At 39.0% G+C, this 13,839-nt stretch overlaps 1 protein-coding gene across 1 annotated transcript in view; it reads left to right on the forward strand.

Annotated features, from left to right (window-relative positions):
* LOC126198999 (nuclear exosome regulator NRDE2) overlaps positions 1-13,839 on the forward strand; it is a 162,830-nt gene that overhangs the window by 104,700 nt on the left and 44,291 nt on the right. Inside the window, exons 10-11 of the mRNA XM_049935675.1 lie at positions 9,044-9,157; positions 11,343-11,620. Coding sequence (XP_049791632.1) covers positions 9,044-9,157; positions 11,343-11,620 — 392 coding nt within the window. The remainder of the gene's footprint in view (positions 1-9,043; positions 9,158-11,342; positions 11,621-13,839) is intronic.

The following is a 13,839-nucleotide window of genomic DNA, read 5'->3' on the forward strand; positions in this document are numbered from 1 at the left end:
ACAGAGGTCTGTGTGGAATTTCCTCACTGCATAGACTTATGAAGTGCCTCTTTTTTTAATCTGAGAGTATTTTTGATGGGCAATATTTAGAGTTTTTGAGATACAGGCAATGGAGTGAGTGGTTCTGTCTTCCTCTTTGTGTATAACTCGGCTTCAACACCATGAATGTGATGAATGGGTAACTGGTATTGAAGACTGATTGACTGTGGGACTAAAGAGGCTGTGAGGTGTGATTGTTTAAAGTGATGAAACACTCTCTCATATTCCAGAGACCACAGAAATTTTACACCCCTTTTTCTGAGTGGATTAAAGGAATATGATACATGGTCTAGGTTGGGAATAAACTGGGAGCAGTAATTTACTTTCCACATGAAGGGTGCAGCTTATTTAAGCTCTTCGTTGGTGGCATTTGGTCAATCGCTTGCATGTGTTTGCATGTTGGATGGATGCTAAATTTACAGATAACAAAGGTCAAATATCAAACTGATTTTTATAAAAATGGACATGGAGAGATCAAAAGGTGCTTGGGTACACTTCCTGACACAAAGGAAAGCATCCAGAAGGGAGCGGTAAACATAATGGAACTTCACAGGTTGAGAGGGTGAGCGTGTTATATCAGTAATTACAAAATCAATTCAGATATACAAAGAACTTGGCAGTATGAGTCTACTTTCCAGTATGACATTGCTCCCCTGTCTGGCCTGGATGCATGCTGTGATTTTGTTGGGAAGGATGTCATAAAGCCATCGTATCTTCATCTGAGGCAATGGGACAGAGTCAATATCTGAGCTGGTTCCACATGTGTTCATTTGGGGACAGGTGTGTATCTTGCTGGCCATGGGAATACATCATCATACAGACAGTCAACAACAGTATGTGGCATATGTGGACTAGCATAGTCCTGTTGTTGAAAAAGGACACCATGATACCGTGGCATGAGAGATAAAGCGAGTGCACAGGATGCCCGTTACATACTGCTGTGCTGTCAGAGATCACTCAATCACTATCAGCTGTGACCTGAAGTCATGCCCATTGGCTAACCACACCATGACACCAGGAATAGCACTGCTGTGCCTCTACAAAATGTTGGAAGACTGGCCCCTCTCTCCAGGTCGCCAGTACACTTGCCAAAAATGATCATCTGGGATAGAGCAGAACTGCAATTCATCGCTGAACTCAATGTGGTGCCATTCATCAGCAGTCCATGTGAGATGGCACCTCTCCAAATACAACTGTTTGTGTTGCAGTGTTAAGAGCAGCCTATGCATGGGGCAGTAACTCCCTAGCCCCTTTATTGATAGTCTCCAACCAATGGTGCGGAATGACATAGAATGTTGCAGGGAGTCCATTACTTTTAGATTAGATTAGATTAGATTCAATTTTCATTCCATAGACCCAAAAAATGAGATGATTCTTGTGGGTGTGGAACATGTCAGAAAGTATAACATAATACATTTGAATATAATACTCACCCGTCCATTCATAATTTCAAAATTTCCACATAATCAAGGATAACCTTTCTGCTCTGCCACCAGTGGGGGTTCCTGTGCACTTGAAATTTTGTGAGCCATCATTTTCTCATTTTGCATTTGATCGAGTTCTTATTTTGCTTTCTCACTAAGAATGTGGGTTATTGGAAACACTCTTCTTGGTAGGGGAGAAAATGGCATGTGAATTTAAGCCTCTTTGTTATTTTGTATCTTAATCCCGATGGGAACAACATAAAGAATGGTACACAAAGTTCATTCTCCTCTTTGAATGGCACCTCATAGAAATAAGATTAACTCATTCATCTAATTAGAAAACAATTATATGGAAAGCACTTAGTCCGAATGTGTTTTCTGCCTCCAGTGGATTAGTGATAAGAAGGGACAGTTTCCTCATATGCTGATTGTATCTGACATCCATGTAATTTTCTCTCTCTCTCTCTTCTTCTTCTTCTTCTTCTTCTTCTTCTCCTCCTCCTTCTCCCCCCCCCCCCCCCCCTTTTCCGCTTCAAGTTGGAATACAGACTGGTGAACCTAGGGCCATATATATTTCCAGTCAATGACAGATCCTGATACACTTGTAACTCTTTATGAAAGAAATTATTTGCTTTCAATACTGAAAGTCAATCAGTGGGGTGTGCCCATCTCAGGATTCCATGACATTTGTATTATGTGGACAGAGTCATTATTTCTGAGACAAGTGTGATTATAGTGTTTATCAGGATTGTCTAGGGACACTGCTTCGTATATAGACCAACTGCATCCTCTGAAGACCAAGATAAAGATAGGCATTCTTAAAAATATCTGTTTCACTTACCTTAATGATTGAGAAATAGTGATACTGGCAATGCTCATATGGTCCAGAATTGTCTAAATAAATAGATAAATGTAGACAGTTCCAGACCATATCAGCATTACCCGCATTACCATTTCTCGGTCCATTAGGCAACCTAACGGATATAAAAGAATCTCTATCTTTATCTTGGTCTACACAGGATGCTTTGGGTCTGCTTACAAAAGGAAAATGAGCATACGGCATTGTGGGCCGGGTGTCCCCCATTCGGGGAAGTTCGGTTGCCAAGGGCAAGTACTTATTGCATTCGATGTCACATTAGGTGACTTGCACATCGGAGATGGGGATGAAATGATGATGAGGACAACACAACACTCAGTCCCTCAGCAGAGAAAATCTCCTGCCCCGGCCGGGAATCGAACCTGTGCCCCTTGACATGGCAGTCCACCGCACTGATCACTCAGCTAATGGGGCCAGACAAATTTGTGCTCTCTAGACAGTTCTGAAGGGAAAAAAGTTGGGAACACGGAAATAATTGGTGTAGACTATGCAGCATTGCCTAATGTTGTGAGCTGTAGTAACATGGCTGTTTGCAGCTGTTGTCGTAATAACTCTAACAGTGATGGGCTCATCTTGACATGTTGTCATTTTGGCACTTGTATGTTGCAGGTACATTGCTTATGCAGTTTTCTCATTGCCACTGTTGTGTTGTGGATACAACACATCTGCCCAACAGCCACAAATATAAGATACTGAATTATAAGTATGAAATTATGACTGTGCGCAGTCCAAAAGCCAATTTTTCAGAGTAACATGAAAACTAGTGTAGAGTGCATCTCACAGCGAGATCAGTTGTCGTAAGGTTGGTCAGCAGTTTAGAGCAGTACCTGTGACTATAGTCAGGTTTGCCATAGGTTCTGGAAATCATGGAAATCAGGGAATATCAGGGAAATTCAAATATATCAGAGAAATCAGGGAAATATCAGGGAAATTTGAAAAAAAAAGAAAACACTAGAAAAACCTTGTTTTTGTCTCAGTAGATGAAATCATTTGTTTATTGAGACGTCATGCATCATCACTGGTTGGGTGCAGCTGAGCACGTGCGCTGCTTCTCCACTCGTTCATTACTACTGCTTCTCCCCTTCCTACCACTTCCCTCAGCTTGCTGTCAGTGCTGCCACCATTTGTGGCTTTTAGCTTAGTAGCTGCAGATGAGAGGCAGGGAGGCATGAGGAGTGGTTTGCTTTGATGTGATTCTTAGAGAGAGTAGATGCTGTGGCCGGAGACGGCAGTCCTGTGTGCGTGAGTCATGTCTGAATGATTTTGTGAATCTGTGTGTATTTTCGTTTTCTGACAAAGGCTATGGCTGAAAATTTAGTTTTTGAGAGTGCGATTGTCTTTTCTATGTGCCTGTCTATGGCTCAGTGATCATCTTTACGGCGAGTTGCTACCTATCCTCAATATTATTGATTCTCAGGGTATTTATCCAAATTATCTGTTGAATGGATTGACCACTGCGGTCCTATTTCATCAACAAGTTGTTTGTGACTCTTGAACAGCTGCCCCACATGCTGGATCTGTTTGTGTGTGACATAATGCAGTGGATTTTTGTGGTTTATCCATGGACCCAGGACTGCAGTGCTCCTCAGCAGGTCAGAGAATATGGGCAATAGATTTCAGAAATTGCGCCTGTCTCACCGCAAGTATGTTTTAAAGACATTTTATTTATTTAGTACATTTTTGAACTTTGAAAGTAGTTTATATATTACAAAGTACAGACAAGAAAAAGAAGAAAGTTATGGCTGTTGCTGGCAGTTTGTATGCTATGTACTAAAATATTTCTCAAAAGAAAAATCACATAATGTCTGTAAAATAATAGATGTAATGCAGTGGGTAATAACCGACAGTAATGAACATAGTAGAACCAACATTTTATTGGTGGACACCTATATTGTTGGTTTACACAACTCTTCCCCATCTTATATATTTCTTTCAAGAGGCCTATTTTTTCTGAGGGTATTTCTGAAAGCAGTGAAAGTATTTTAAATCTGTCTTGCGACTCCAAGGAAATGCGTATTTTTGTCACCAGATGTGTTTTGTTTTATGAAATAAAATAACATCAGTGGTCTTAATAAAACACATATACCATTTGCTTTGCTTTCTCCATCTAAAAACAGTTCATTACAAAAGATGTTGATCTGTACTTAAGATTTTTGCTCACATTAGGAAACGGCATCTGCTTGCAAGTTTTATTTAGATATTTCCTCGTTTGGCTCTATTATTTTTTGAGCCATAGATGCAAAGACAAATTGCCAACTTATGTCTTTACTTACACTTGAGATCTCAAAATTTGTCAGGGAAATATTCTAGAACTTGTCTGGAAATTAGGGAATTGTCAGGGAATTTCACTTCGTGGTACTTGTGTTAACCCTGATAGTGCACATACACACACAGAATCCAGTTGTTGTATTTCATTCCTTTATACTCTTGTTGTTGTACTTCTATTGTTTATACCCCTGGAGAAGAGTGATACTACATGATGTGACTTGGCAGCTAGGGGTGTTTCGCTTACAGTGTCGCTCCTGTGGGAAACCTACCACTTGGTACATTGCCTGTGATTCAAGTGGGCATATCATTTCTTCCTCGCTGGTATCCACTTTACTGCCAGCTACAGTACATTGACATATACCTGATCAACTATACTTACTGCTTGTATGAAGACTGAAATGAAGAAAATTAAGCAGTTGAAGTTGACGAGTTTGAATGGTGTTTTGATTGTCTATACTGTGCTCTTTGTAACATATGAGTTTTACATTTGTCTGCATATACAAAAATGAAAAAGTGGATGTCCCATAAGCACATATAGCTTCCTCCAGGGTAATTATTCAGATTTGCACTAGCGAATAGCCGATTGTGATACACAATTAGGACACAGACCAGGGTGCTGAAATCCAATCTTGATGAAAAATTGTAAATATTTGTGATGCAGAAACTTAATAGATTATTTGAAAATACAGCTTTCTGTAGTAATATCCTTGTCCATCGTGTCAGGAGGCCTTTATTAGCTATATTGTATCTGATCGACAAAGAGGATTATGCTGTCCATTCTGGTGGTTGCAGACTTTAATCATCAATACCCAGATTGTGTTGCAAACTAAAATATTAATGTTGGTACCACAGTTTACTGCTGCTCTTACCTTGCAGATAGGTTCTGACCTCACCAAAATGGCTGGGCAGATGTTCACAACTGACATGATTTAAGAATAACTGGAGCTTCAAGCTCGGTATACTGTTGAATGCTGTTTGCTTATATGAATTGAGGGAAGTCTTACCAATTGACAGTACATCGAGAAATGCTTCACAATCTGTGATTCTATCTTTCCTTTAGTTCTTTGCTGTGATTATGGCTGTGGTAAAATCTCAACCCAGAATGCTGTGGATTGTATTAAAGAGGCAGGCATTTTTTGAATATCAGGCACAGCTATTTTCCAATCCCATGTGCTCAAAATTACTGCTGTGTAAAGTGACAGTATTGCTTTCATTGACTTTTTTAATATTTCTTTGTGAATGTCGATCTTTTGCTGGCTGTTATTATTGCACTATTGTTGAGTGGCACAGTAGAAAGAATGTTGTGATGGTTTGTATCATGTCACATTAGAAATTAAGATAAATAACTAATAATAATTTTGTTATACTCAACTCCTGAGTGTGTTGAAGTGTCTGTGAACAGCACTAATGTTGCAAATTTATTTAACTGTTTTGTTTCTTAGTATAGTGAATTGTCTAAAATGGGACTAGCTACGTTTTACAAATGAAAAGCCATAATATTTGAAAACTAAAGTATGAGACATACATAAAAAATGTGCTAGTGAATTAACGACAGTGCTGTCACTGTTGTATTACTCTCAGACATCAGTGTAATACTGACAGTGAAACTACTTAACAAAAAGAGGGTACGAATTGTTAGGAGCCACATATCAGTGTCCTTCGAGAGTTGCTACATATCCTTGCTCCTTTGTGGAACATATCCACCTGGTTAAGACATTCATCACTGACACCACTCATGAAGTCATCACCAAAGTGGAAAGAATAACTATCAGTAACAGATATATAAACCCCCTACCACCAAATGGACATGTGAAACTTTGCCCCTACTGCCCCATCCTGCAGTCTATGTGCAGGACTTTGACAGTCACCACATACAATGGAAATATAGGACCAACAATAACAACAGTGAAACACTAGCAACTTGGGCCGATGATAGTCTATTTCTGTTATTTGATGCAAGAGAGGAGGGATCTTTTAAATCAGCAGCTTGAAACCTATAATACAACCCTGATTTGTGTTTTGTAAGCAAATATGATGATGACATACTGCTGCAAGTGACCCACAGAATACTTCAAGACTTCTCACACAGCCAACATGGACCAGCTCTAATTGAAATAAGAATAAACATCCCCCTGATCAGTTTCTATCCTCATCCAATATGGAATTTTAAGAAGATGTGGAAGAACTTCTCCAACCACCTTGACAAATGATTAGGCTGGATTTCACCCACTGTGGAAAGCTACCAAAGGTTCACAATAGCAGTGACTGAAACAGCAAACAAGATCATCCCTAGAGGATTCTGCAAGGAGTACATTCCAGCATGGACTGCTCACTGTGAAGAACTATACAAGAAGTCCCTTCATGGAGGGATGGAGAAGTAGCTGATGATGTGCTATGCACATTGGATATGATTCGACATGAGAAATGGACAGAAATAGTAATGAACCTGGACTTCAAAAGGTCTAGCAGAGAAACTAGGCTTTAAAGAAATTAGGCGGAAGTCCTAAGGATGCATGAGGTTAAGTGATTTTTGCATTGAGACAGGAATGCAATTTACATTGTGACTACTTCAAGAACCCCACAAGACAAAGAACACACCATTCATATAATTCACGGTTTTGAAGGCATCTAGCCCCAACCAGACCATATTTTCCCAGTCGAATAGTGTTCAGGAAATAACATACACTTAAAAAAGTGGGAAAGGCACCAGGGCCAGATGGAATTCATCTTTAATTCCTCCTGAACTGTTGTAAACATACAAAAGCAATGGGTATCAGAGTTCTTTACTGACATCATGATGAGAGGGAGAATCCCAAATGGAATGAAAACATCTAATGGCATTGCTAGCCTTAAACTGGGAAAAGCAAGCAATGAACCAGGAAGCTACTTCCCAATAGCTCTTCTTATCTCAGTATGCAGTCTACTTGGAAGTGTCAATGATTAAGAAAACTCCAACCAAAGAAGCTGGTTTTCACCCAGAAAGGGGCTGCGCAGACCAGATAAAGTCACTCATGACCTACACTGAAGCAGGCTTTCAAAAGAACATAAAAGCATCAATGCATTTATAGATTTCTCAGCAGCTTGTGACACTGATGGAGATATGGTCTTCTCTACAAACTCATTCAAATAATACCGTGCAGAACAGCCCAACTTATTAATAGCAAGCTTGCTGGAAGGTCATTTCGTGTCATACTGGGCAACACGATAAACTCTTTAAAGACACTAAATGATGGACTACCTCAGAGATCTGGCCTTGCACCACTCCTGTTTAATCTGCACATGTCTGATATGTCTTAAACTAGATCTCTTAAGTTTGGATATGCCTATGACTGAATGCTGGCTGTGGGACATATAAATTCTGAAGAAGCCATCTTAACATCTGATCAGGTGGTAATGGGAGATAGCCTGAAACCAATCCCCCATAGGCAGAGACGGCTTGCTTTCATTTGTGCAACAGAGTGGCGAGTAGACAGCTCCAGTTCTATTTTAGTGACAGATTACTTCACCACAGTCAGCAACCAAAAAATCTAGGTATCACATTGTCCTACAAGAATCATCTAGAAAGTGTCACTGCAAAGATTTGAACAAGGAAAAAGATCCTATATAAGCTGTGAACAACTTTGAGGCTCCACTGCTGAAGCTCTGCGCACTTCAGCACTTGGACTAATCTACTCCATTGTGGAATATGGTGCTCCTCTATGGCTCAATAGTGCACACACAAACTCTTGATGCACAGCTGAAAAACACAATGACAATTATCAGTGGTACTGTAATATCAACCTCCATCAAATGGTTGTCCGGCTATACCAACACCTGAATGTTGACAAAAAGCAGCTCTACTCCATGAGTTTAAACACATACAAGGCAACCCGCAACTCCTCATCCATCAAGATACAGTTATCATAGAAAGAAAACAGCTTCAGTCAAGAAAACCATCCTTGAAAACAGCCATGGAACTGCACATGCTTCAGTTCAACTTAACCGACTCATGGGAATGAGACTGGTCAGACTTGCCTTCCACATTGCCAGAACTTGATCTGCATAAGAAAGAAACCCTGTGCCTGTGACCAGTCACACAGAACATGGACAACATTTAAGAGAATATTATGCACCAATCATGGCAGAAGCATGGACACTCTTCATAGGTGGGCTAAAGCTCCATCTCCAAATTGAGATTGTGGAGCAGCCTGGCAAACCTTCCATCGCACAGTTACAGAATGTCCCAATAGGGCCTATTGTGTTGCTTTCTGTGATTTCCTGCAACAAATGACACAGTTGATTTCATTAAAAATTTAGATGTCTGTTTGTAAATTACATGTGTAATTGTTTGTGCTACATTTAATGTTGTGCTTAAAAAACATATAGTAGATTAATAAGTAAACAAATATGCTCAGATATGAAGAATTATTACATTTATTTTCAATCTATGCTGTAGGTATGGTGGCTGAGATTTGAGCGTCTAATGGTGTCTTTGGAGCAGTCAGGGATTTGCAAACTGCCATCCAATCATCGTAAATTACGGTCTTCAGTAAAAGATATCCTCAAACAAGTAAGTAACTCTCCTACTGTTAGCCTTGATACCCTCTTTTTTCTGATACACACCTGAAATTTCTAGGTGTTTGTTCAATAAAAGTTTATTTTTTATAAGAAACGTAGTGTAGTCTAAACAGACATACTTATTAAAAAAATTTAGTTTCTCTTCTTTCTCTGCATATATTTGCTGTAAAAGATATTTCTTCTTCTTCTGTCTTCGTTTGGGTCATCTAAGGACCACACACCAATTACAATGCTTCCTTCTTTGTTGTTCTTTCTTTTTCCTCCAGTATTCTTTCATCTTTTCACTATGTATCTTTTTTCTCTCCTTGGACCATTTGGACCCTGTGTTGTTCTCCCTCTTGCCTTGGAATCCTTCCATTTTTAACACTTTCCTTTTGAAAATCTTCCTTTCTGTTGCATCTTTTTCACTTATGTTGTTTCTTTCCAAATCTTTCCTGACTTCTTGAATCCTGGCTATTGTTGACTTCTTGTCCCAAAGATATTTAAAAATCTGTTTGGTTAACCTGTTGCTGTTCGTTCTATATAAGTGTCCAAAAAATAGCAGTCGCATCTTTCGTAGTGTTTCATTTATGTTTTCTGTGTTGCGATAAACTTCTTTATTGCTTCTTAATTTCCATACCTCTGTATTTTTTGGTGGCCCAAGTATTTTTTGAATGATTTTTCTTTCTAGGACATCAGTTTTGTGTAATTTGTAGTTCAGCACTAAATATTCACTTGCATAAAGACATTCTGATTTTACTACTGTGTTGTAGTGCTGTATTTTCAAATTTTTAGACAGACACCTTTTGTTGTAGACATTCCTAATTATTCCACAAGCTCTGTCCATTTTATGTACTCTTTCTTCTACAGCAAATTTTTCTAAGCCATTTTCCTGGATAATTTCTCCCAAATATTTAAATTTATTTACCATCTTTATTTGGACAATATCTGTTGCTAGGGATTCCAGAGCATTTTTTATACTTGTCATAAGTTTTGTTTTTCTACAGATATTCTTAAACATGCCTTTTGGCTGTTTCTTCTAAGAGATTGATTTGTATTCCAGCATTTGTTAGGTTTTCAGAAAGAATGGAAAAATCACCTGCAAATGCTAAACAGTGAATTTCAATACCTTTGTTTTTAGTTCCCAGTCTGATTGATGATAGCTTCTGTTCTTTTAGTTTTTGTTTCCATTCTCTTGTTATTTTCTGTAGTACGCAGTTAAAGAGGAGTGGAGACAGTCCATCGTCTTGCCTTACACCTGTTTTTATGTTGAATGCCTTTGATATTTCACCCCGAAACTTTACTTTTGATTTGGTATCTGTGATTGTTTCACGAATAAGGTTTGATAATTTAGATTTGATGCCAAATTCTCTGACCGCTTTATCTAGTGTTTCCCAATCAGCTGAGTCAAACGCCTTTTTAAAATCTATAAATGTTACAGCTATATCTTTGGAGTAAGTAAGTCTGTGATGAATTACGGACTTGAGGTTGAAAATCTGTTCTGAGCAAGATCTGCTCTTTCTAAATCCAGTCTGATATTCTCCCAAATGGCTATCAAGTGTTGCTTCTACTTTGTTTAGTAGTATTGTTGAAAATATTTTATAACCCACTGGCAACAAAAATATGCCTCTGTAGTTATTTACATTTTGATTATCACCTTTCTTGTGCAAGGAGTGGATGAGAGCCACTTTCCAGCCTTCTGGTATCTTTTCAGTTTACCATATTTCTTCAAACATGAGGAGCTGAAGGTTAGTTATAATTTTTAGTTATGACCCTTTCATAACTTCAGCTGTAATAGAATCTTCTCCACTGGCTTTGTTGTTTTTCAGATTACTTATTGCCTTATTAATTTCTTCAGCCGTAGGTGGTGGATCTGCTTATGTATTTTCATGAAGATAGCACTAGCACCAAAAAATCTTTGTTGTTAGGTGGAATTAAATGAACATAATGTAATAATGCTATGAGATTCGTGGTCTTCCGCATTTTTTGTCATATAATACCATTAACTACTGCACTTAAAATATGCTCTATCTGCCTATATTATAATTCCATGAAACTACATGATCCAGTTACATTAGCATGGTCATCACCTGTGTTCAATGTCAGCATGCAATAAGCACTCACAGTAAACATGTAGAATTTGCTAATTAAGCCATTTATGGAGCGGTCTTTTTCAGATTTTGATAATTTTCTTACAGGAGCGATATCGGAATAACCTCTCACTATATCGTGAATTTGCCCTTCTTGAACTGGATTTGGGCCACAATGATTCAGCCCAACGAATCCTTTCAAATGCTACTGAGGCTGCCTTCCCTGGCATGCCAGTTGCTGGGGTACCAGGAAGCACCGAACGAGCAGCACTGATTGCCCTCTACAGGTCGCTTTGTGAAGTACATTTGGCTCGTGGAGACAAAGCAGGAGCTCTGGAAACTGTCCTGACACTTGCATCAAACCGCAGTGCCAACTTGCAACTATCGTAAGGAATTATTTGTTTCTTTCAATGATGGCATAGTATCCGCTTACTATTGTATTATGTTATGTTTGCATTTTGTTAGATGATTGACTGAAGATCCATTGTTTGCACAAGATACTCTGTTCTCTTGTTGTTGTGGTCTTCAATCCAGAGATTGCATTGACACAGCGCTCCATACTACTCTATCCTGCACAAGCTTCAACATCTCTGAGTAACTGCTGCAACCTACTTCCTTCTGAATCTGCTTAGTGTATTCATCTCTTGGTTTCCCTCTATGATTTTTACCCTCCACGCTGCCCTCCAATAATAACTTGGTGATCCCTTAGGTGCCTCAGAACATGTCCTACCAACCAATCCCTTCTTCTAGTCAAGTTGTGCCACAAATTCCTCTTCTCCCCAATTCTCTTATTACTGTGTGTAAATAGTAAAATAAGTGACAGTTAGTCCTGCCTACACCAGTGATGTTGATTATCTTGTTCACATTTGGATTATAGGTCTCAATATTAATTTTCATTGTGCTAAAAGTGTATTAGAAATTATTTCTGTGACTAATTTATTTGTCAGCTTGTTTGTGCATGTTTTGCAGATGATGGTGAAACATATAAACGGTGAGCACAAAGTCTTGCCCTGATTATAACAATTTATTACAGAATAATTTACATTCGACATAATAATTTACATTTGATGCCGTTACATAGGTTAGTGTTACTAGCTTCTTTTAAGACCACTTACATTAGTGAACTGAAGCATGTGCTCCCTTGGTAGCTGGGAGAATGTTGGGGCAGTATTCCAGTTCCCACCATGTTTTGTAACATGTGTTCTGTCACAGTATACACAGCAGCTTGTATCCTAGCCTTTAGTTCGTCGAAGTCAACAACTGGTGTGACAAAGACTCTGTCCTTGATATAGCCCCAGAAAAAAAAGTCAAGGGGCGTAATGTTTGGAGAGGTGAGTAATGTCCGGATTAGTGGATTGGAAGGAACAGTCCAACACCCTGGCCACCCTGCTCTCCAGACATCACACCCCTTGACTTTTTTTCTGGGGCTATATCAAGGACAGAGTCTTCATCACACCAGTTGCTGACATTGACGAACGGAAGGCTAAGGTACAAGCTGCTGTGGGTACTACGATAGAACACATGTTACGAAACACCTGGCAGATTACCACCTTGACATTCTTCCAGCTACCAAGGGAGCACATGTCGAGGTTTACTAACATAAGTGGTCTTAAAAAAAAAAAAAAAAACACCTAGTAACACTAACGTATGAAACGGCATCAAATGTAACTTATTATGTCAAATGGTTATTCTGTTATACATTTTTATAATCAGGGCAAGTCTTTGTGCACACCCTGTATATATATTCTGTGTGAGTTTCATCTGTTAGGATTGTCACTGTAGCTCTTAGGATTTGAGTTGAAGAATGATAAATGTATCAATTTTAGGTAAGGGACCATGTTCCAGAATTGAGCAAGTCAAAAGGTGTAGGCAAAAATCATTTTGATACCTTGTGTCTACTGCAGGCTCTTTGCTTTCCACATATTGGGCGGAGGTAGCATGGACAAAAAAGAAGAAGTATGTCAGTTAAACATGGGATCTAAAATGTATATCTTAAGAGCTAAGAGCACCTGTTCAGTAGAAGAGTTACGTTTCACAGTAACGAAGGTAAACAAGAGCTCATAGCTTGTAAGATATGCACTTTAGAGCCAGTGTGTACTGGACATTTTGGATTTTTTTGGTCCCTACTACTTCCTCTCAAAATATGGAAAGGGAAAAGCTTTCAGTAGAGGTGATCCACTGTCAGAGGTATCAGAACGATTTTCTCTTAAGAGTTTCGACTCAGTCATTTCCTTAATTTTAATTGATACGGTTACCCTTTCCCATTATCTCAGAAAGTTTGTAGCTTCATTGCGGAATCACCTGATGTTTTTAACTAGGAATGGGATTCCTAGCAATTAGACTTCAATTTATTTTTACAAAACAGTCTGTGGGGCTGTATTACAAACTGTTTCTTTATAAAGGTGTGAAGTAAAAGTGTGTGTGTGTGTGTGTGTGTGTGTGTTTTAAGGTGTCTTTAAACATTTTACTATCTGTGCAACCTGTGTAGCATATGATTTGATTACCATTGGCTGCAGTAGGAACATACAGTATGCAATGTGAAAGGGAGGTGGGAGGAGAGTGGGGTTGGAGGAGGATGGAGGTGCGGCTCATGAGCTGAGAGTGG

Source organism: Schistocerca nitens, chromosome 8 (assembly GCF_023898315.1).
Source record: "Schistocerca nitens isolate TAMUIC-IGC-003100 chromosome 8, iqSchNite1.1, whole genome shotgun sequence".
In the NCBI taxonomy this organism is placed as follows: Eukaryota; Metazoa; Arthropoda; class Insecta; order Orthoptera; family Acrididae; genus Schistocerca; species Schistocerca nitens.